The sequence below is a fragment of the Manis pentadactyla genome, chromosome 5 (genome assembly GCF_030020395.1).
Source record: "Manis pentadactyla isolate mManPen7 chromosome 5, mManPen7.hap1, whole genome shotgun sequence".
NCBI lineage: Eukaryota > Metazoa > Chordata > Mammalia > Pholidota > Manidae > Manis > Manis pentadactyla.
The window spans coordinates 79,111,006-79,135,202 of NC_080023.1; the positions used below are offsets into that span (position 1 = coordinate 79,111,006).

A 24,197-nucleotide genomic window follows, 5' to 3' on the forward strand; every position below is an offset into this window, starting at 1 on the left:
TTCATGTGTTTTATAGCTAGTTTTTCTTTTTTTTAATTAAAGTATTGTTGCTATATAATCTTACATTGGTTTCAAGTATACAACACAGTAGTTCAACTGTTACCCATATTATTAAATCCTCTCCTCCATTAGTGCAGTTACTGTCAGCATAGGAAGATTTTACAGAACCATTGGCTATATTCTCCATGCTGTACTACCACCCCATGCTGTACATACATTATGATGGAGAATTTTTGTGCCCTTTTATCCCTCTTCTCCCCCGCCACTGCAGTCCCTCCATGGTGACCACCTGTCATGTCTCAGTGTCTGTGAGTCTACTGCTATTTTGTTTTTGTTCTGCTTTGTTTTTAGATTCCACAAATAAGTGAAATCATATGGTATTTGTTTTTTCTCAGCCTGACTTACTTCAGTTAGCAAACTATCCTCTAGGTCCATCCATGTTGTTGCAAATACAGGATTTCTTTTTTTCTTTATGACTGAATAATATTCCACTGTTTGTATGTACCACATCTTCTTTATCCATTCATCTGCTAATGGACACTTTGGTTGCCTCCATATCGTGGCTGTTGCAAGTAAATAATGCAGTGATAAACATAGGAGTGCATGTATCTTTTTGAATAAGGATTTTGTTTCTTCAGGTAAATTCCTAGAAGTGGAATGAATTACTGAATTGCATGGCATTTCTATTATTAGTTTTTTGAGGAACCTCCATATTGGTGCAGCTTTCCACAGTGGCGGCACCAGTTTACATTCCCACCAACAGTATAGGAGTGTTCCCTTTTCTCCACATCCTCGCTGACACTTGTTATTTCTTGTCTTTTGGATAGTGACCATTCCAGCGGGTGTGAGGTGAATCTCATTGTTATTTTGATTTTTATGTCCCTGACGATTAGTGATGTGTAACATCTTTTCACGTGCCTGTTGGCCATCTGTATTTCTTTTTGGAGAGATGTCTGTTCGGGTCCTCTGCCCATTTTTTAATCAGGTTATTTGTTTTTTTGGTGTTGAGGCATATGAGTTCTCTATATATTTTGGATGTTAACCCTTTATCAGATAAATTGTTTACAAATACATTCTCCCATGCCATAGGATGCCTTTTTGTTCTGCTGATGGTGTCCTTTGCTGTACAGAAACTTTAGTTTGATGTACTCCCACTTGTTCATTTTTATTTTGTTTCCCTTGCCCAAGGAGTTGTGTCCAGGAAAAAAATTGCTCATGCTTATGTTCAAGAGATTTCTGCCTAATTTTTCTTCTAAGAGTTTTATGGTTTTCATGACTTACATTTAGGTCTTTAATCCATTTCAAGTTTCCTTTGTGTGTGGAGTTAGACAGTAATTCAGTTTCTTTTCTTTCATGTAGCTGACCGTATAGCTGGTTTTCAAACCAAGAGCCAAACTAGGAACATCCCCTGCATTTGCATGTTACGACTCTTGACTCTCTTTTAATCTTAAATGGTCCACTCCCCTCCTCTTACTTCAGGATTTTAACTTACTGAAGAAATTAAGTCTTTTTTTTAGAAAAAACAGGTTTTCTTACTGTTTCATCATGATGGTATTGAGTTTATTCCTCTGTTGCTTATATTTCCTGTGAACTGGACATTAAGTCTAAGGCATGGTAAGATTCCTGGTCAGCTTAAATACATAATGTCATCAAGAGGCACATGGGCTTGTCCCACTGAATGGTTATGATGAATCTGATCATTATGTTAAGATTCTAATGTCCAGAAGAGTAAGGACCTTTGAAAGTGTTTATTCAGGGCAGGAATTATAAAAGGATTCTAGGTCCTTTTATATCCTAGGTCCATCCATGTTGTTGCAAGTGCAGGATTTCTTTTTTTCTTTATAGCTGAATAATATTCCGTTGTTTCTATGTACCACGTCTTCTTTATCCATTCATCTGCTAATGGACACTTTGGTTGCCTCCATATCTTGACTGTTGTAAGTAAATAATGCAGAAAGCTTTCATATTCTCAGTGAACTAGGAGGCAAAATCAGGTAGGGAGCATGAATGTAATAAGGCAGAGTGAGAATTCAAAGTTGTCCATCAGGGTTAAAAAGCCTGGGTGTAGTGGAAAGGGAGACACATGTAATTTTCTTCAGATATTGAAGGACAGGCATAGAGACAAAGGAAGAGATTTATTTTACCTTGTTACTTTACAGCATTTTCTCAAAACAAGGTTTAAGAAGTCAACCTAGAAGCTTGTTAAAGTACAGATCGTTGCTCCTTGGAAATGTGTTCTTTGTTTTTGGGAGATTTCTTAGACATGACTAGTGCCCCAGCAGGTATAACTGAACTAACATGAATAGGTACAGAGAAGTGACTAAGATACAGATTCTGCATATAGTCCAAGAGAGCTGTCCAAAAGTGAAATAGCTGCATAGCACAGTCTACATTCTCTGACTCTAGGAATATACTTAACTATGATTCCCACCTTGCATTCTTACTCTGAGTATTATTACTTATACCCGTTTTGTTATATTTCTGCTTTCTGATCCCCAGAAAGCTTAACCATGGTAGAAAAACAGCATTTCAAAATGATAATATTTTGTTTAGGAGGTAGATGAGTAAAATTTGGCCCAAAATATCTTTTATATAGGATAATCATAAACTGAAATGGAATGGGATTAAAGTTAATTGGAGGAGAGTGCTTCATATGGATTAAATGGTCCTTTCTGCTGAAGAAATGTTCCTGGCAGAGATTCTGATATTGAATGGAAGCATTCTGATTCTAACACTTAGATTCTGATCACCTAGGTAGGCCATGAAAATTCTTTGATCTTTGCATTAGTGTGGGCTTCATTATTTATTGCATGCAGCATGAAGATACTCGTCTGATACACAGAATTTAGGTGAATAAAGAGGAGGAAAGAGAAGTTGGCCATGCATTAGTTTTATAAAAAACTAATAAGTATATACATATAATCATACTGAAATGGAAAACGGTGTTTTACTTTCTGACAGGTATAGATTGCACTTAATATTGAGAGAATGCTATATTCATATACATATATGTCCAATTCTAATGAAATAACATTAGTAATATATTAAAATATTATGTTTTTTTTCCCCTAAAAATATTTTTAGTTCTGAGCCATCTGAAGATGAAGAGTCCCAAGGCCTTCCTGCTGTGGCACATAGAAATAGTGATGATATTTCAGAATTGGAAGACCTTTCAGAATTGGAAGACCTTAAAGATGCTAAGCTTCAGACCTTGAAGGAACTTTTCCCACAAAGAAGTGACAATGATTTACTTAAGGTCAGACCCTTTTATAGTCTTTGGTTATTGTAGCTTTAGTGATGATTAAAATCTCTCTTGTATCCAGTGCTGTTTTTAATGGATAGTCATTTTTCTAAAGTCATTTTATCTCTTACGTTTGAAGATAATTAACCTTTAGGTAATACTAAAGATAAATGCCAGAGATTTACTTGTTGAAAGTCTTAACTTATTAATAGGTGAGGTTATTCACCTACAAATAATAATTTAAGTTTCCTTCAATAGCTTGTGTAGTTTGTAAATTCTTGGGGCTTGAATGGTTCCAAAATGGATTCCCTGACCCCTGCCCAAATCTCCCACTAGAAACTCCTGGAAATGTCAGGAGGCTTCCTCCCCACTCCCATAATGGCAAGGGGTTGCTATTAACATTTAGTGCCATGGGGACAGGGATGCTAAATACCCAGCAATACTGGTAACAGTCCTGCATAAGAAAATAATTACCCTACCAGTAGCACTCTTGCTGAGAATTATTGATTGAGCTATAGATATAAAATAAGTGGCTGTAATTGGACTATAATAGGTATCTCATTAAAAGCAAATAAGAATTGACCAGTTGCATTTTAGGTAGAGAAGAAGAATATTAGTAAATAGTTAATCATGAGCTCTACCACTTAATAGTTAATCTTAGGGGAACAATTTAATTGCATGTTCAGAGGTTTTTCCCCTGTGTATCTGTCATCATCACCGGCACCATCCCCAATTTCCTTCCCCTGGTCTGAGACTAAGTAGGTACTCTATATGCATGGGTAGACAGTAACTTAGAGGTGGTTGATACTAGCATACCGTATAGTACTTGCTCTTCCCAAAGCAGATAGCTGCTCTTTAGCTGCAGCAGGATATAGCCATTTTGTATCAATAATAGCCCATTTTTATCAGATATTCACATTTTTCAAATAAAGTGAGTTTTTATTTACTGTTGGTCATCAATTTAATAGCTGTCTTGAGATATAATTTAAATGCCATAAAAATCACGTATAAAAAAGTGTATGATTTGGTGGTTTTTAGGATATTTACAAAAGCATGCAACCACTGTCTTAATTTTATAACATTTAAATCAATCCAAAGAGAAACCTCATACACATTAGCAATTTCTCGCCATTTCCCTCCCTCCAGCCCTAGGTGTAACCAGTAATCTCTGTCAAAGAGATTTGCCTATTTGGACATTTCATATTAAGTAAATCATGTAGTATTTGGTCTTTTGTGAGTGGCTTCTTTCACTTGGCAGAAGCTTTTTTGAAGTTCATTCATGTTGTATAAATACTTCTTTCCTTTTTATGGTAACTAACTTAAACACAAAAATAACATTCAGAGCAAAAAAACATGTTTGAACTGAAAGTGGTCCTGGACCTGCTAGTTTGATATCTAAATGTAGATTAAATTATTCCCATCTCTGTCATTTTTGCCATGAATCTTTCTCAAATTATTTTGATACCTTAGTGTTAGTTAAATGAAACTTCAGTGGCATCTTGGGTCTACATTTTCTCCTGTTAACAATGTTATTTGCGTCCTAATGTGATTTTTTTCTAGAATAAGAAGAAAAGAAGTAGGTACTAGTATCTCCAGGAGCTAGCGTACAGTGTTGGAAAGAACTTTCAATAGAACATGGTGGAGTATTAAAATATATGAATAACTCTCAGTTAAAAAATATTTTAGCTTGATTGCCAATTTTTCATTAAGCTCAAGGGGATTTTTGTCCTGTAGAAATATTTATCTGTAATTCTGTACTTGCAGTAGGAAATAGGATTACTATATAGAAAATAGATTAATATATAGAATATAATATTTTTATGTATATTTCATTGATTAGAATTTGGAGTTTGGGGAATTTAACATTATCAATTTCAGAGCAGAATACTCTCTTGAAGTACTCTGGATTTCAAATGACCTCAATCATTTCAAGAAATTTAAAGGTGACATTTATAAATTACAAAGGCTTTTGGACCCATATAAAATAATTCAAGAAGCTACACAATATAAATTTAGTCACTGACTTGATAAGAATATGCTTCAACTGTTTTAAAAATGAAGTGGGATTTACAGGATTTCTAAGGATCCAAGATTAGGAAAATTAATTTGATTTGAGGCTATTTAATACAAAAATAGCTTAAGAAAAATAAGATCTTTTTAAAATGGGAACTATAGCAAGAGAAAAATATGGGATGTATAGTTTCTTCTGAAATCCAAAATGTTGCAGAACAGCATAAAAAAAGTTTATTGAAAATGTTAATTATGTAAGTAGTACTATATGTTCTTGAACAAATTCAAGCAATTCAGAAATAGGGTAAAAATCAAAAGAGCCTTTTATACTGACTCATCTTAAGAAGTATTAGATTTTAAAAAATAACTGTAGGATTATGGCTGATTTTTTCATAAGTAGAAGAGTAAAATAAATGTCTATCATCTCCCTCTCTCTCTCTCGCGCACACACACACACACATACGCTCCTGCATGTTAAGTACAAAGTTTTTAAGGCTTTAATGCACAACCTCGTAATTAAAATAACAAGAACCTTGACTGTATTGTTTTATCTGACTATATTTTAATTTTTCATTGAATGTGATGATGAGAAAATCTGATACACTTTAAGATATGATTAGAGAAGTTCAGACTTTTTAGAAAAACCAGGTTTCTGAAGATTTATCATAAGACTTAATGAACTTGAAGTATGCCATACTATTTCACCACCTGGTATATATTTTAATGTTATTTGTTCTTAGATATTTTGATAACTTTGTGAGATAATTCTTAAAGTGTTATTTTTAAAACATTAATCTGTTTCTCATTCTGCTAGTTGATTGAATCAACAAGCACTATGGATGGAGCGATTGCTGCTGCCTTGCTGATGTTTGGTGATGCAGGTATGCCTGACTTAGTTTCAAGCCATGCTGAATCATTAATTATATAATAATATCTTTTCATTTTAAATATTGCTCTACAACTTACCAAGCACCTTCATGAATTTTTATAGAACCCTTATGAGATAGTAATAAGCTTCAATTTCTTTAGGTGAAGAAACAAGGTTAAGTGACTAACTTGAGGTCATACAGCTATTTGGGAACTAAATTTTGTATGTGGAATTTTTTTTTTAATCCCCCCTCAGAAAGGGAGGGGTAAGTTTTTCATTGGTAATTTTGCTTGTTTACTACAGATCAAATCTCATGACAGTGAAGTTTTGGAAGGTATATTTTATTTCTTAAATGTGTTTTCTAATTGCATTGTGGTTTTATTTATAGGTCTACAAATCTGAGTCAGTAGGAACATAATGTCTTGTGGAAAGTCCTAGCTGGTAGTCAGCATTCCTTCATTTAGTAAATATTTATGCTGTATTTCAAGTTTGGGATACAAAAATAAATGCATTTGAAGGAACTTGAATTAAAAAAACACAGATCCAGTTTTTTCAGTGTATGGTATCTTGATCTTTTTTTATAAACATAAACCTACCAAACAAGTAAAAATAACCTGTAATCCCACTACCAGAAAAGTATTTAAGGAATGAAAGCAAACCTACACTCTGTTAACCACACTTAAATTTGCTTTGTGTCATTTTCAACTTTTCCTGTATTTATATACACCATTATACAACACACACACACACACACACACACACACATTAGGTTACAAAATGTAATAATAGGTTTGTGTTTAAAAAAAATGAGTTGGTGATTTATTGTGGATAACTTATCAGTACAATCAGATCTATCTAGCTTTTGAAAAATGGCTCCATAATATTTTTATGTGTCTGTTCATAGGATTAGTTTATTAACTATTTCTCTTATTAGTTAGCATTTATGTTTCCAGTATTTTCTTTTTATAGTGATAAAGTAAATACCTAATAAGTAAATTTTTATGATATTATTTCTGAAGGCTGAATTTCAAACTAGGATGCAGAATCAAAGGTACGCACATTTAAAATTTTAGTATGTACTTCCAATTAATTTTTTCAAGGTTATGCCAATTCTTTAATCAACAGTGTCAATAAGTGCTGATTTCCATAAAAGGTTTTTCAGCTTTTTAAGTTTTTTTGAAACTTAAAATTTTATATAAATACAGAAAATAGTATAATGTGTTCCCATGGACCAGTCATCCCTCTTTGACAATTATCTGCTTCATTTTTTCTTTTTATTGTCATAATTGCTGTATATTTTTTATTAAGGTATCATTGATGTACATTCCTATGAAGGTTTCACAAGAAAAACAATTTGGTTGCTACATTCACCCATATTATCAAGTCCATACCCCATTGCAGTCACTGTCCATCAGTGTGTCTACTTCATTTTTATACCCACTAAATAGATTGTATTAGAGTAGATTCCAAAGATGATACTGTTTTGTCCATATAAAATATTTTAAGTATTTCATTTTCTCCAATTTGAACAAGGGAACAGTATTGTGTTGTGCAGGTGCTACCTACACAGAATGTTAAGATTCTTCCCTTTCTTCCACTTACTAGTTCTGTGACCTTGGGCAGTGTTGCCTAACTCTTCTGTGTCTTTGTTTTCTTAGCAGGAAAATGGCATAATAATAGTATCAAGTTCATAGGTTGTTGCAAAGAAGTAATAAAGCTCATGTAAATTTCTTACTAGAGTGTGGCACATAGTAAGTACATAGTAAATGTTAGCAATCATTTATTCTTAAGGGCTCTCTGATGATAGAAAGTGGTATAGGAAAAGGTTGACTGTGTTTTCCTCATTACCATGTCCCTAGAACTTACTGTAAAAGTTTTGGAAAATGGCAGGCTCATTTAACATTAGTTGAGTTGCAAAATGTTTTGGAAAAGTTTTCATATTCTTTCTTGTTCTCATAATACCTCAGTATTCCATAATCTTTAAATTGAAAAATCTGTAGAATAACTCTGTTCCACAGTAGTGACTAATCTTTTTTCTCTTGAGCAATTTATGTCATTTAACGTATTAATTTAACAAAATATTTTTTGTGTACCTACTACTAGACACCAGGTGCTATTTTAGGTGCTAGGGATATGAAAGGAAACAAAATGGATAAAACATCACTCCTCAGAGTTTACAGTCCACGTTAAATTTGGACTTAACACTGAGTTTTCCTCTTCTCATTCTTGCACTATACTTTTTTATTATTTCTTTAAAAAAAAAAACTCCAGTGGCAAGTTACAAGGAAAGAAGCTTTTAGGGTTTTCTTGTTTTTTTAAGTAAACTTCTATGCTTCGTTTTGGAATGGGCTAGACAGTTTTATCAGTCATCTTCACCTTTAGTACAATAAACTTTGTATGTAATGTATAGAATGACAGTTTATCTTACCGAAGGTAAGGTAACCTTCAATGTATGTTATCATTAAGTCAGAAAACTATTTTTAGATATATCAGGACAATTTATGTCAGGATTATTTTGGATACATCAGGACGTAACACCTTTCTAAATACCTGTAAGAGATCTTGGGCATTTCCAGACTATGATGTTGGACATTGGTTTTACCATGATGTATAATCTTTTATAGACAATATCTTGCATATTAAACAGTAAATGTATTTTTTATGCCTTACCTTCTGAAAGTCTTCATTTATAAATACTGAATTATATAAAACAGTTTTGCACAGTTTTTACTGTACTTCAAAGAGTAAAAATAAGAATTTATTGATGTTGTCAAGGAGTTTTTCTACTACTATGTATGTATAAGAATAAGCAAAACATTATTATGTATGATCCTATTATATCTGCTTTCTTGTAACCTATGTATTTTTTATTTTTCAAAGTGTACGTAATTTAAACAGGCATTTTTGTGTGTATTCTAATTTGCCTAATATCTTGGGCACTTAGATGTTGGAAAGTTTTTGTGTGTATGCTTAAGCAAATATTTCCCAACAGTTCTGTGGAATAAATTCCTAAAGAAGGAATTATTGGACTAAAACATAGGCACATCTAAAATTCTAAGATGTATTATTTAGATTGCCTTTCAGAAAAAAGTTACAACAATTCATAATACTTGAAAGTGCCTATTTGCCTATGGTTTGTTAGAATTGTCCATTTACTACTCTTTCTAATCTTGGGGAAAATAGGTATTTTATTGTTACTTTATTTTAACTGTCTTTAATTATTAATAAAGGTGAGCATCTTTTCATTATTTCTGTTGAACTGTTTGTGTCCTTTAACCATATTTTCTTTTTATAGTTTCATGTTTTATTTTTTATTTTTAAATAATGAATTTAGATGAAATTATTTTGTCTTTTTTTTCAGAAGTTGATGATAGGTGCTTCCAATAAAAGATGAGAATTTATGGAACATGTAGTTTGGAAGTGGAATGTTAAGTTATTTCCTCTAGATGTATGCAAAAATTTTTAATTAGTAATTACAAATAGAATAGACTTAGATAGAGATGACTAAATATTGCGTGCTATTATGTAACTTTTGTACTAAAATTTTAGCTTTGCATTTTCTCCCCCATTTGCAATTTTTACCTGTGGCCAATTTTAGGTACATTGTAAATATTTGTTGCCATATTAAAAAAATAATAAACCGGTATTTAAAGTTGAAGAATTATTTATTGACAAAACAAAGCTCTTATTATTTTAGGAAAGAAACATATCTAGGCAAAATGGCATAAATAATCGATTTTGAAGGTTTTTTCAAACATAGAATATCAGTAACAGTGCTCATTTAACCTCTAAAAGTACTTGGGGGTGATGATCTCCCCCCCCCTTTTTTTTTTTTGAGAGGGCATCTCTCATATTTGTTGATCAAATGGTTGTTAACAACAATAAAATTCTGTATAGGGGACTCAATGCACAATCATTAATCAAACCCAAGCCTAATTCTCAACAGTCTCCAATCTCCTGAAGCATAACGAACAAGTTCTTACATAGTGAATAAGTTTTTACGTGGGGAACAGTGCAAGGGCAGTCATATCACAGAAACTTTCCGTTTTGATCACGCATCATGGACTATAAACAATCAAGTCAGATATTATTATTCGTTTGATTTTTATACTTGATTTATATGTGAATCCCACATTTCTCCCTTATTATTCTTATTTTTTAATAAAATGCAGAAGTGGTACATAGATGCAGGATGAAGTTAGAAAACATAATTTAGTGCTGTAAGAGGGCAAATGTAGATGATCAGGTCTGTGCCTATAGACTAAGTATTAATCCAAGCTAGACAAGGGCAACAAAACATCCACGGATACAGAAGATTTCTCTCAAAACGGGGGGTGAGGTTCTAAGCCTCACCTCTGTTGATCCCCACTTTCTCACCTGACGGCCCCCCTGTGACTGTGCCTGTCTTAGGTTGTTCCTCCCTTGAGGAATCTTACCCGTCTCTGGCTAACCAGTCATCTTCCGGGGCCATACAGGGAATGTAAAGTTGGTAAGTGAGAGAGAAGCCTTATTGTTTGAAAAGGTTAGCTTTTTACTTCTTTGCAGATTTATGCCCTGTAGCTTCTATGCCCAGCATTTGTCTTGAGGTATCTTTACCACTTGGAAGAATTATGGTACTCGGTAATTTTTGATATGAGGCACGAATTCTACTAAAGGGTTGTAATTAGGAAGGAAGAAGAAAAGCTACAGAAGTAGCAGATGGAAGAAAACATGGGAAGATTGATTATTTCTTTGACATATCTTCTTGTAGAGTACCATAAGCATGTATAGGTTTTAACAAACTACTAATTAAATTGCGTACACACATTAACAGAATAGGAATACAGCTACATAACAAAAGCAGACCTACAATTACCAGCCATATCCAGTGAAACCAAGAAAACCAGTTAGGTACCCTAGGCATTTGTGAAAACTTATCAATGATATGATGGATATTGTCTAACTGAATTTGAATAGTTTGAGAAAAATCAGACAAATTAAAACAACACATTCCTGGGAACTGTTCACATCCCATATGTTCTTTTAACAGCAGATAGTCTATAGTCGCACGATTTTGGAGCGCTGGAACTTGCACTTCTCCTAATTCTTGGTTGAGTTCCGACAGTATAGATCCAGTCAAATTTGGTTGTTTTACTGTATGCACAGGCCAGCTTAGATATCTCCTTCTTCATTCCAATGGCAAGTCCAGGAACCGGTGGGATGGTTGCAGCTACAACTGCAACAGTGCCAGGATCTTTGTTGAAGTTTTTGATGATCATCTTCTGGAGTGACTCTTCCAGAGGATGTTGATGTTGGAAGTTCTTCATATCGTATCTTAATTTGTTATCTGGGTAGCCAAATTAGGCTTTGATCCTCTGTATAAACACAAACAAACCCTTTGCCCACACTTTGATATGACTTTTATACCATTGTGAAGAACCTATTGGAGATCACCACACAGGAACTGCTGTTTTTTTTTTTTTTTAAGAGAAAGGAATATTATCAGAAAAATGTACTTCCATAGCTGATGATCCGACACCCTTCAAAAGATCAAAATTAAGGATATGTAAAGCATGCATTAACCATTGATTTGCAGTTACTTTTATCCTATCGGAGTAATCCCCCTTTTTCTTTCTCTTTTTTTTTTTTTTGTTATCATTAATCTACAATTGCATGAAGAATATTATGCTTACTAGGCTCTCCCCCCACAAACCCCATTACAGTCACTGTCCATCAGCATAGCAAACTGTTGTAGAATCACTACTTGTCTTCTCTGTGTTGCACAGCCCTCCCCTTTCTCCCACCCCCCACATTATGCATGCTAGTCATAATACCCCCTTTCTTCTCCCCCCTCCCCTTATCCCTCCCTACCCACCCATCCTCCCCAGTCTCTTTCCCTTTGGTAACTGTTAGTCCATTCGTGGGTTCTGTGATTCTGCTGCTGTTTTGTTCCTTCAGTTTTTCCTTTGTTCTTATACTCCACAGATGAGTGAAATCATTTGGTATTTGTCTTTCTCTGCATGGCTTATTTCACTGAGCATAATACCGTCTAGCTCCATCCATGTTGTTGCAAATGGTAGGATTTGTTTTCTTATGGCTGAATAATACTCCATTGTGTATATGTACCACATCTTCTTTATCCAGTCATCTACTGATGGACACTTAGGTTGCTTCCAATTCTTGGCTATGGTAAATAGTGCTGCGATAAAGATGGGGGTGCACCTGTCTTTTTCAAACTGGAGTGCTACATTCTTAGGGTAAATTCCTAGGAGTGGAATACCTGGGTCAAATGGTAAGTCTATTTTGAGCATTTTGAGGAACCTCCATACTGCTTTCCACAATGGTTGAACTGATTTACATTCCCACCAGCAGTGTAGGAGGGATTTTCTCCACAACCTCGCCAATATTTGTTGTTGTCTTTTGGATGGTAGCCATCCTTACTGGTATGAGGTGATATCTCATGGTGGTTTTAATTTGCATTTCTGATGACAAGCGACGTGGAGCATCTTTTCATGTGTCTGTTGGCCATCTGAATTTCTTTTTCGGAGAACTGTTCAGTTCCTCTGCGCAGTTTTTAATTGGATTATTTGTTTTTTGTTTGTTGAGGTGGGTGAGCTCTTTATATATTTTGGATGTCAAGCCTTTATCGGATCTGTTATTTACAAATATATTCTCCCATACTGTAGGCTACCTTTTTGTTCTATTGATGGTGTCTTTTGCTGTACAGAAGCTTTTCAGCTTAATGTAGTCCCACTTGTTCATTTTTGCTTTTGTTTTCCTTGCCCCGGGAGATATGTTCACAAAGAGGTCACTCATGTTTATGTCTAAGAGATTTTTGCCTATGTTTTTTTCTAAGAGTTTTATGGTTTCATGACTTACATTCAAGTCTTTGATCCATTTCAAATTTACTTTTGTGTATGGGGTTAGACAATGGTCCAGTTTCATTCTCTTACATGTAGCTGTCCTGTTTTGCCAGCACCATCCGTTGAAGAGACTGTCATTTCCCCATTGTATGTCCATGGCTCCTTTATCGTGTATTAATTGACCATATATGTTTGGGTTAATGTCTGGAGTCTCTAATCTGTTCCACTGGTCTGTGGCTCTGTTCTTGTGCCAGTACCAAATTGTCTTGATTACTGTGGCTTTGTAGTAGAGCTTGAAGTTGGAGAGTGAGATCCCCCCCACTTTGTTCTTCTTTCTCAGGATTGCTTTGGCTGTTGGGGGTCTTTGGTGTTTCCATATGAATTTTTGAACTATTTGTTCCAGTTCATTGAAGAATGTTGCTGGTAATTTGATAGGGATTGCATCAAATCTATATATTGCTTTGGGCAGGATGGCCATTTTGACGATATTAATTCTTCCTAGCCAAGAGCATGGGATGAGTTTCCAGTTGTTAGTGTCCCCTTTAATTTCTCTTAAGAGTGACTTGTAGTTTTCAGGGTATAGGTCTTTCACTTCTTTGCTTAGGTTTATTCCTAGGTATTTAGTTCTTTTTGATCCAATTGTGAATAGAGTTGTTTTCCTGATTTCTCTTTCTATTGGTTCATTGTTAGTGTATAGGAAAGCCTCAGATTTCTGTGTGTTAACTTTGTATCCTGCAACTTTGCTGTATTCTGATATCAGTTCTAGTAGTTTTGGAGTGGAGTCTTTAGGGTTTTTTATGTACAATATCATGTCATCTGCAAATAGTGACAGTTTAACTTCTTCTTTACCAATCTCGATTCCTTGTATTTCTTTGTTTTGTCTAATTGCTGTGGCTAGGACCTCCAGCACTATGTTAAATAACAGTGGGGAGAGGGGGCATCCCTGTCTTGTTCCCGATTTCAGAGGAAAAGCTTTCAGCTTCTCGCTGTTCAGTATGATGTTGACTGTGGGTTTATCATATATGGCCTTTATTATATTGAGGTACTTCCCCTCTATACCCATTTTGCTGAGAGTTTTTATCATGAATGGATGTTGAATTTTGTCAAATGCTTTTTCAGTATCAATATAGATGATCATGTGGTTTTTGTCCTTCATTTTGTTGATCTGGTGGATATTGTTGATGGATTTTCTAATGTTGTACCATCCTCGCATCCCTGGGATGAATCCCACTTGGTCATGGTGTATGATCCTTTTGATATACTTTTGAATTTGGTTTGCTAATATTTTATTGAGTATTTTTGCATCTACATTCATGAGGGATATTGGTCTGTAATTTTCTTTTTTGTTGGGGTCTTTGCCTGGTTTGGTATTAGGGTGATGTTGGCCTCATAGAGTGAGTTTGGGAGTATTCCCTCCTCTTCTATTTTTTGGAAAACTGTAAGGAGAATTGGTATTATGTCCTCTCTGTATGTCTGATAAAATTCCGAAGTAAATCCATCTGGCCTGGGGGTTTTGTTCTTGGGTAGTTTTTTGATTACCGTTTCAATTTCTTTGCTTGTAATTGGTTTGTTTAACTTTTGTGTTTCTTCCTTGGTTATTCTTGGAAGGTTGTATTTTTCTAGGAAGTTGTCCATTTCTTCTAGGTTTTCCAGCTTGTTGGCATATAGGTTTTCATAGTAGTCTTTAATAATTCTTTGTATTTCTGTGGAGTCTGTCGTGATTTTTCCATTCTCGTTTCTGATTCTGTTGATGTGTGTTGATTCTCTCACTTAATAAGTTTGGCTAGAGGCTTATCTATTTTGTTTATTTTCTCAAAGAACCAGTTCTTGGTTTCATTGATTTTTTCTATTGTTTTATTCTTAATTTTGTTTATTTCTTCTCTGATCTCTATTATGTCCCTCCTTCTGCTGACTTTAGGCCTCATTTGTTCTTCTTTTTCCAGTTTCGATAATTGTGATTTTAGACTATTCATTTGGGATTGTTCTTCCTTCTTTAAGTGTGCCTGGATTGCTATATACTTTCCTCTTAAGACTGCTTTCGCTGCGTCCTACAGAAGTTGGGGCTTTGTGTTGTTGTTGTCATTTGTTACCATATATTCCTTGATCTCCATTTTAATTTGTTCATTGATCCATTGATTATTTAGGAGCATGTTGTTAATCCTCTATGTGTTTGTACGCCTTTTTGTTTTCTTTGTAGAATTTATTTCTAGTTTTATACCTTTGTGGTCTGAGAAGTTGGTTGGTAGAATTTCAATCTTTTGGAATTTACTGAGGCTCTTTTTGTGACCTAGTATGTGGTCTATTCTGGAGAATGTTCCTTGTGCACTTGAGAAGAATGTATATCCTGTTGCTTTTGGATGTAGAGTTCTATAGATGTCTGTTAGGTCCATCTGTTCTAGTGTGTTGTTCAGTGCCTCCATGTCCTTATTTGTTTCACATATGCTGGTGCTCCTGTGTTGGCTGCATATATATTTAGAATGGTTATATCCTCTTGTTGGACTGAGCCCTTTATCATTATGTAATGTCCTTCTTTATCTTTTGTTACTTTCTTTGTTTTGAAGTCTATTTTGTCTGATACTAGTACTGCAACCCCTGCTTTCTTCTCTCTGTTGTTTGCCTGAAATATGTTTTCCCATCCCTTTACTTTTACTCTGTGCATGTCTTTGGGTTTGAAGTGAGTTTCTTGTAAGCAGCATATAGATGGGTCTGGCTTTTTTTCTCCATTCCATTACTCTGTGTCTTTTGATTGGTGCATTCAGCCCATTTACATTTAGGGTGATTATCGATAAGTATGTACTTATTGCCATTGCAGGCTTTAGATTCGTGGTTACCAAAGGTTCAAGTTTAGCTTCTTTAGTATCTTACTGCCTAACTTAGCTCACTTCTTGAGCTGTTATATACACTGACTGGAGATTCTTTTGTTCTCTCCCTTCTTATTCCTCGTCCTCCATTCTTTATATGTTGGTTGTTTTATTCTCTGCTCTTTTGTGTTTCCTTTAACTGCTTTTAGTGGGTAGTTGATTTTATTTTTTGCCTTTACTTAGTATTTGGTTGGTTTGCTTTGTTTGCTGTGATTTTATTTTCTCTGGTGACATCTGTTTAGTCTTAGGAGTGATCCCGTCCAGAATAGTCCCTCTAGAATACCCTGTAGAGGTGGTTTGTGGGAGGCAAATTCCCTCAACTTTTGCTCATCTGGGAATTGTTTAATCCCTTCTTCATATTTAAATGATAACCGTGCTGGATACAGTATCCTTCGTTCTAGGCCCTTCTGTTTCATTGCATTAAATATATCATGTCATTCTCTTCTGGCCTGTAAGGTTTCTGTTGAGAAATCTGATGATAGCCTTATGGGTTTTCCTTTATATGTGACCTTTTTCTCTCTAACTGCCTTTAAAACTCTGTCCTTGTCCTTGATCTTTACCATTTTATTTATTATGTGTCTTGATGTTGTCCTCTTTGGGTCCTTTCTGTTGGGGGTTCTGTGTATTTCCATGGTCTGTTTGATTATATCCTCCCCCTGTTTGGGGAAGTTTTCAGCAATTATTTCTTCAAAGACACTTTCTATCCCTTTTTCTCTCTCCTCTTCTTCTGTTACCCCTTTAATACAGATATTGTTCTTTTTGAATTGGTCACACAGTTCTCTTAATATTCTTTCATTCCTGGAGATCCTTTTATCTCTCTCTGTCAGCTTCTATGCGTTCCTTTTCTCTGGTTTCTATTCCATCAATGGCCTCTTGCATCTTATCCATTCTGCTTATAAATCCTTCCAGAGTTTGTTTCACTTCTGTAATCTCCTTCCGGATGTCTGTAATCTCTCTCCGGACTTCATCCTTTAGCTCTTGTATATTTCTCTGCATCTCCGTCAGCATGTTTATGATTTTTATTTTGAATTCTTTTTCAGGAAGACTGGTTAGGTCTGTCTCCTTCTCAGGTGTTGTCTCTGTGATCTTTGTCTGCCTCAAATTTTGCCTTTTCATGGCAATAGAGATAGTTTGCAGAGCTGGCATGAGTGACGGCTGGAAGAACTTCCCTTCTTTTTGGTTTGTGGTCTTCCTCTTCTGGAAGAAGAGCGACCTCTAGTGGCTTATGCTGGCCAGCTGCGTGCAGACAGGGCTTCTGATTCTTGCCCGGCAGCTATGGAGTTTATCTCTGCTGTTGCTGTGGGCATGGCCTGCTTCAGGCCTCTGCTCCGATATGGTGGAGCCGCGTTGGAGGGGGAATGTCCGGTAGGCTGTTTATCTCCATGGGGGGTCTATGAGCTGCCCTGCTATCCAGGGGTTTAGGGTGCCCGGAGTTCCCTGCTGCTGGACTAAGTGTCCCAGGATGCTTCCGTCCAGCAGTGGGGTCCCTGTCCCTTTAAGACTTCCAAAAAGCACTCGCTTTTCTTTGTCCCCGGGGCAGCAGCTGCAAGAACCCACTCAGAGGTCTTACTGTCCCATTTCCCTAGTGTCCAGCACCCCATGCATGCATGCACTGTCTGCACTCTGGTGTGGATGGCTAGGGCTGGCTATTTAGCAGTCCTGGGCTCCCTCTCCCTGCCCATTCCTACTCCTCCCGCCCGGAGCTGGGGTTTGGGGTGCTCGGGTCCCACCGGGCTGGAGCTTGTATTTACCCCCTTCGTGAGGCGCTGGGTTCTCGTAGGTGTGGATGTTGTCTGGATGTTGTCCTGTGTCTTCTGGTCTCTCTTTTAGGAAGAGTTGTCTTTGTTGTATTTTCAAAAATATATGTGGTTTTGGGAGGAGATTTCCGCTGCTCTTCTCACGCCGCCATCTTGGCTCCGCCTCCCATGATGATCCCTTTTTAAAGTAGATTCTGGAAATTAGTTGGCATATGCAGAATATACATGTACTTTATGAAATAAATTGGAAGAAAAGAAATGTAACCATTTATACTAACATGTAGTTACTATACAATGTTAATGGCATTCAGTTTTTGTTATACCCATGTTATGAAATTTTCAGGCTTACAACTTAAAAGCTTTCATGTTTGAGGATTGTATTTCAGTAAGTTTTATTTCTAACTACTTAGTTAGGTGCTGTTGTAATTAATACTGAAATCTTAAACTTTTGTAAGCTTTAGCTGATGCTTTCCTATTATCACAGCAATATGTCTAAGGAATATTCTCTCTGAAGGTAAAAGTATTTTAAGAAATAGGTAAGTATATACAAAGTATAAATATGTAGCATAGCTTCTTAAGAGATGTAGATTGATTTTGATTTTCTAGTCATGACAATACGCAAATTTTCCATTACTGTTGTTATACTCTTATGTTACACTCTCTTGTTTTTAGGTTAAGAACATTCATCGCTTGAGCTGACTAGATCTGTTTCTCATTTGTTAAAGGAAACTAGCCTGCTTTGTAGATTTTTCCTCTTTTTCCAACTTTCCTCTTTTTATAAGGACACCAGTCATTAAATTACGGTTCACCCTAATGGCCATATTAAACTTGATTACTTCAGTGAAGACCCTGCCTCTAAATAAGGTCACAGTCTGAGGGCCTGGGTGTTACTCAGCATAGGAATTGAGGAGGGGCACAATTCATCCCTTAACTGGTGTTGTCAGAAGCAGGTGGATAGGGAAGGCAAATTCATTCTCAAAACAGATTTCTATCACTGTCTCTTCCATGATGAAAGGGTTCCAGTGTAATCAAATTCCCACCAGACGATTGGTTGAATCTTCCAAGGAATGGTGCCATCATGGGAACTCACTCTTGGCCTCTGCTCTTGGAGAGTCAAGTAGATTTGTTATGAGCAATAAATGAAACAACAGTTTATAAAGGCTTTCTGCAAAGCCTGGTACATAGTAGACTGGTATCAGTAATGCTCTTCACATAAGTTACATGATGGAGCTCATCTCTTTTTTAGCAGCTGATCACTCAGTCATTGGGGAAAACCCCTTCCTCCAAGTATTGTTTTGTAGAATTACTCGTCAATTTAGCAATGTATATTTTAGCATTAAATAATGTAATGGTTTTCAAATACATTATTACAGTGATCTCTACTTTTGAAAGACTAAAAAGTCTGTTCACTTTTCCTTTAACTCAATTGACATGGAGTATACATGATGTGTAGAAGAAATAACATTGAGTCTGATGTCGAGAACTGTCTATAAATGTGTTCATTATAATATTTATGCCTTTGTTTGCATTAATGATGTCTTATAATGTCTACAAACTTTGAAAGTCCTTCTCTGTTTTAGAAGGTGGTGGACCCAGAAAAAGAAAACTGTCTTCTTCTTCAGAGCCATATGAGGACGATGAATTTAATGATGATCAATCTATAAAAAAGAAAAGACTGGATCATGTAAGTCATATTTGAATTGCAGTATCACGATCAGCTGTTAAGCACAGAATATGTTGTCTATGAATATCAGACCTGAAAATCTACCTAAATGAATCAGTCTTCTCTTTCACAACCAAGTTAGAGAATTAAATTTGCATTTATTTGTAACTTTTTGCTTTCTTTTCAATTAATCCAGTATTAATTGCTCACCTCTGAGTTATAAAAACTTTTAAAAATATTCTTGTGATATGGTAAAGTAACTTTTAAATTTTATTTCAAAGAAGTTATATATACATGTGGTTGTACAACTCTTAAGAAATCAGCTGTTACATTACCAGCTCCCTTTCTTCCTCCCCAGTGCCAGTTACTTTTAACTCTTCTAGGTGACACCTTTTATATTTAACTACTTATTTAAAAATAATGTTTATTCTTCTTCTATTGGATTACTCTAGTTTTCCATTAACTTTTACTCTATGAGTAAAACTATCAAGAGGCCTCCCAGTGAAACCAGCTATAATACTTCCTGTCTGCATTCAAGACACCACCATTTCTTCTTGATAATCAAAACCAGTCACCCCAACTAGCACAGTAACCTCTTTCTTTGCCTGTTATTTAATGGTATCAGAAGTACAAAAGAGCCTGGTGGCAATCTCTACCCTAATTTAATGGGACAGTTTTGGCCTTAAATGGAAGCATTCTTCTCTTGGGAACTTATTCTGATGGGAAGTAAAAATTCTGTGAGTGGGTTTTTAGGTGTGAGTAATAGCTATAGTACAAGAGAAATTAGGCCCATGTTTTAGTTTACAGACTTATATATAATGGCTGTGGGAGAAATAGCATCATATTGATTGCTGACTCATTGCATTTACTTAGCTCGTACAGCCTGTGAAATAACACATCAATCTCGTAGGATGTTAGCTACAAGTTCACATGCTGAATTTTCACTAAATGATAACACTGTTTTGTAAGCCAGCTGCTTCTAGATGTTAAGGCATATGGTGAGATCAGTGAACTTCTTAGGTTTGAATCATTTTATGCACTTCCAATGAAATTAGCTTACTTTTGTTGTAACACTGTGTACCGTGACTGTGACTTACGCTTTGTGTATATCTGTGTGTGATATATCTCATTTCCTAGGTCTGCTATGTCTAAGTACCACAAACTGGGTAGCTTAAACAACAGAAATATGTTGTCTCACACGTCTGGAGAATAGAAGTCCAAGACCAAGGTGTCTTTAGGGTTAGTTATTTCTGAGGGCTGTTCTGTCACTCTTAATTTCTGGTGGCTTGCTGGCAACTTTGGCTTTCCTTGGCTTGCAGATTTCTGCCTTCATTTTCACATTGTGGCTTCCTGTGTGCATGTCTTCCTCCCAACTTTCCTCTTTTTATAAGGACACCAGTCATTAAATTATGATTCACCCTAATGGCCATATTAAACTTGATTACTTCAGTGAAGACCCTGCCTCTAAATAAGGTCACAGTCTGAGGGCCTGGGTGTTACTCAGCATAGGAATTGAGGAGGGGCACAATTCATCCCTTAACTGGTGTTGTCAGAAGCAGGTGGATAGGGAAGGCAAATTCATTCTCAAAACAGATTTCTATCACTGTCTCTTCCATGATGAAAGTGTTCCAGTGTAATCAAATTCCCACCAGACGATTGGCTGAATCTTCCAAGGAATGGTGCCATCATGGGAACTCACTCTTGGCCTCTGCTCTTGGAGGGTCAAGTACTTACTAGTAGCAATAGCCAGATAAATCTTGGTGTGGTAAGTCTTAATCTTCCTGATGTGTATATATACAGTCTCAAATCTTATTTCTGTGGCCATTTGTAAATAGAGCCATTAAGCAACTATCCAAGTAGCTACCGTCTTATTGGTGTTTGTAGAATCAATTATCTCGTCCACCTGATTATTAAAAGCCTGTTTGTTCTGCAGTAGATGCCTTCTGCTAAACATTCACATGGAACTCTGTTATCCTTGCATTCTGTTCTCAGAAAAACTTCTGAGAAGTTCAACAGTGCACCTCTTTCCCGACTTCTGGTTACTGATCTTCCACTACTGTTTTTCTCTTTAGCTTCTGCTGTATCGCTGATCTGTTCCTCTGCCCATCTCTTCCTTTACAAAATGGACAAGATGTACTGCCCAAAGTTGTGCACAGGACTGCTGTTTTAAATAGAATTAGATTTCGATGTTGTTCACTTTAGACTTCTAACATTATGCCAGTGTTTTGAAAACCAAGTTCAAGATTTTTCCCTCACTCTATCTGATGTAAAGAAATCCCCAAAGTGCTGTAGATATTGGTTGAAGGATGGGTGGTAGTAAAGCAGAAGTAGGTAGCATGGAAGTATGAGAAACCTGCTCATGCAATTTATTTGCATCTCTTGCACCTGCTCAAGTTCAGGCTCAATAAAACCACTTCCCCTTGATGAGATCTGCTATTGGTGATCAGCCGTAGGTTTGGTGGTTCAGACCCAGATCACATAACAGCTCAAGTGTCATGGCCCCTAGGTGTCCATGGTCAAGTACTCTGCTCCTGTCAGCAGTCCCTATCAAGCCAACATTGTTTCACAAAAAGGAATCAGTACATTCTGTTTTAAATATGTGGATTTTTTCTACTGCAGTAAGTGTGCTAGAGAACAGTTTGCTTATAACCTGAGTTTTATATTGTCTGTGTGAAGATTTGTCCTGAACACAGTACTGCACTCAGCTGAGCTGGCCACATAGGCATCCATAAAATGCGTATGCCTTTGACTTTCACTGGTTGCCTCATTTCACCATGTTTGTTATCCCACAAGGTTGTATTTTCCTATTCTTTCATGTTTGTGAACTTTTCAATTTGAAAAATATCACTTACTGAATATCTCAAACATATTTGAGCATTATGGGTGAAAAATACCAACCAGCACATACTAAAAGAAAGTTTTAAGTGTTAAGGAGAAGCTTGAAACAGGTGTTTGGAAAGACAGGAGAACATGATATATCCTGAGCAATCGATCCACATTGTGGACAATCAGAGACAGTACTACAGAAATGAAATTATTGGTTGTACCATCTTGAAATGCTTCGAAGACAATAAGAACAGTATAAAGAAGTAGAAGAAAAGGAAACATTGTTGAACATTTCAGTTGAAGACCAGAGCAAAAAAATCAGGAACAACCTTTTTCACATCGATGTTTATACAGTTTTCCTGCTCTATCCAAATACAGAGAGTGCATGTGAAACCTTTTGTAAGTCTAAATAGCAAAGAGAATTTTCTGGAAGTTGATGTCATCTACTTGTTTTCTTCTTAATTAAGGTATGATTGATATACACTCTTATTAACGTTTCACAAGAAAAAACAATGTGGTTACTACATTCACCCATATTATCGAGTCCCCCCCAACAATACCCCATTGCAGTCACTGTCCATCAGTATAGTAAGATGCCAGAGCCTTCTCTGTGCTACACTGTCTTCCCCATGACACCCCCACATCATGTGTACTAAACATAATATCCCTCAATCCCCTTCTCCCTTCCTCCCCACCTGCCCTCCGACACTCTTCCCCTTTGGTAACCACTAGTACCTTCTTGGAGTCTGTGAGACTGCTGCTGTTTTGTGCCTTCAGTTTTGCTTCATTGCTATATGAAGGAAATCATTTGTCACTTACCTTTGTCTGCCTGGCTTATTTCACTGAGCTTAATACCCTCTAGCTCCATCCATGTTGTTGCAAATGGCAGGATTTTTTTCTTTCTTATGGCTGAATAGTATTCCACTGTGTATATGTACCACCTCTTCTTTATCCATTCATCTACTGATGGACACTTAGTTTGCTTCCATACCTTGGCTATTGTAAATAGTGCTGCAATAAACATAGGGGTGCATATACCTTTTTGAATCTGAGAACTTGTATTCTTTGGGTAAATTCCTAGGAGTAGAATTCTCAGGTCAAATGCTAATTCTGTTTTTAGTTTATTGAGAAACCTCCATATTGCTTTCCACAATGGTTGAACTAACTTATATTCCCACCAGCAATGTAGACAGGTTCCCCTTTCTCCACATCTTCGCCAGCATTTGTTGTTCTTAGTCGTTTTGATGCTGGCCATCCTAACTGGTGTGAGGTATTATTTCATTGTGGTTTTAATTTGCATTTCCCTGATGATTAGTGATGCGGAGCATCTTTTCATGTGTCTGTTGGCCATCTGAATTTCTTCTTTGGAGAACTGTCTCTTCATATCCTCTGCCCATTTTTCAATCGGGTTATTTGTTTCTTGGGTGTTGAGGAGTGTCAGTTCTTTATATATTTTGGATGTTAACCCCTTGTTGGATATGTCATTTACAAATATATTCTCCCATATTATAGGATGCCTTTTTGCTCTGTTGATGCTGTCCTTTGCCATATAGAAGCTTTTTAGTTTGAAGTAGTCCCATGTGTTTCTTTTTGCTTTTGTTTCCCTTGCTCAAGGAAATGCATTCAGGAAGAAGTTGCTCATGTTTATATTCAGGAAGTTTTTGCCTTTGTTGTCTTTTTTTTAAAAATTTTTTAATAAGGTATGATTGATATACACTCTTACGAAGGTTTCACACAAAAAAACAATGTCGTTACTACATTTACCTGTATTATCAAGTCCCCACCCATACCCCAATGCAGTCACTGTCCATCAGTGTAGCAAGTTACCAGAGATCCACTATGTCCCTTCTCTGTGATACAGTGTTCTCTCCATGATCCCCCACACCATGTGTACTAAACATAATACCCCTCAGTCCCCTTCTCCCTCCCTCCCCACCTGCCCTCCCACACCCCTCCCCTTTGGTAACCACTAGTTCATTCTTGGAGTCTTTGACTCTGCTGCCATTTTGTTCCTTCAGTTTTCCTCATTGTTATACTCCACAAATGAGGGAAATCATTTGGCATTTGTCTTTCTCCACCTGGCTTATTTCACTGAGCATAATGTCCTCCAGCTCCATCCATGTTGTTGC

General features: G+C 36.2%; 1 protein-coding gene across 3 annotated transcripts in view; it reads left to right on the forward strand.

Annotated features, from left to right (window-relative positions):
* The window catches only part of SMARCAD1 (SWI/SNF-related, matrix-associated actin-dependent regulator of chromatin, subfamily a, containing DEAD/H box 1), an 88,355-nt gene that overhangs the window by 25,082 nt on the left and 39,076 nt on the right, over positions 1 to 24,197 (forward strand). For 2 of the 3 annotated variants that reach the window (XM_036914102.2, XM_036914101.2), the window contains exons 4-6: positions 3,085 to 3,256; positions 6,066 to 6,132; positions 19,160 to 19,263. In XM_036914102.2, coding sequence (XP_036769997.1) covers positions 3,085 to 3,256; positions 6,066 to 6,132; positions 19,160 to 19,263 — 343 coding nt within the window. The remainder of the gene's footprint in view (positions 1 to 3,084; positions 3,257 to 6,065; positions 6,133 to 19,159; positions 19,264 to 24,197) is intronic. The other variant, XM_036914103.2, reaches the window with a different exon arrangement.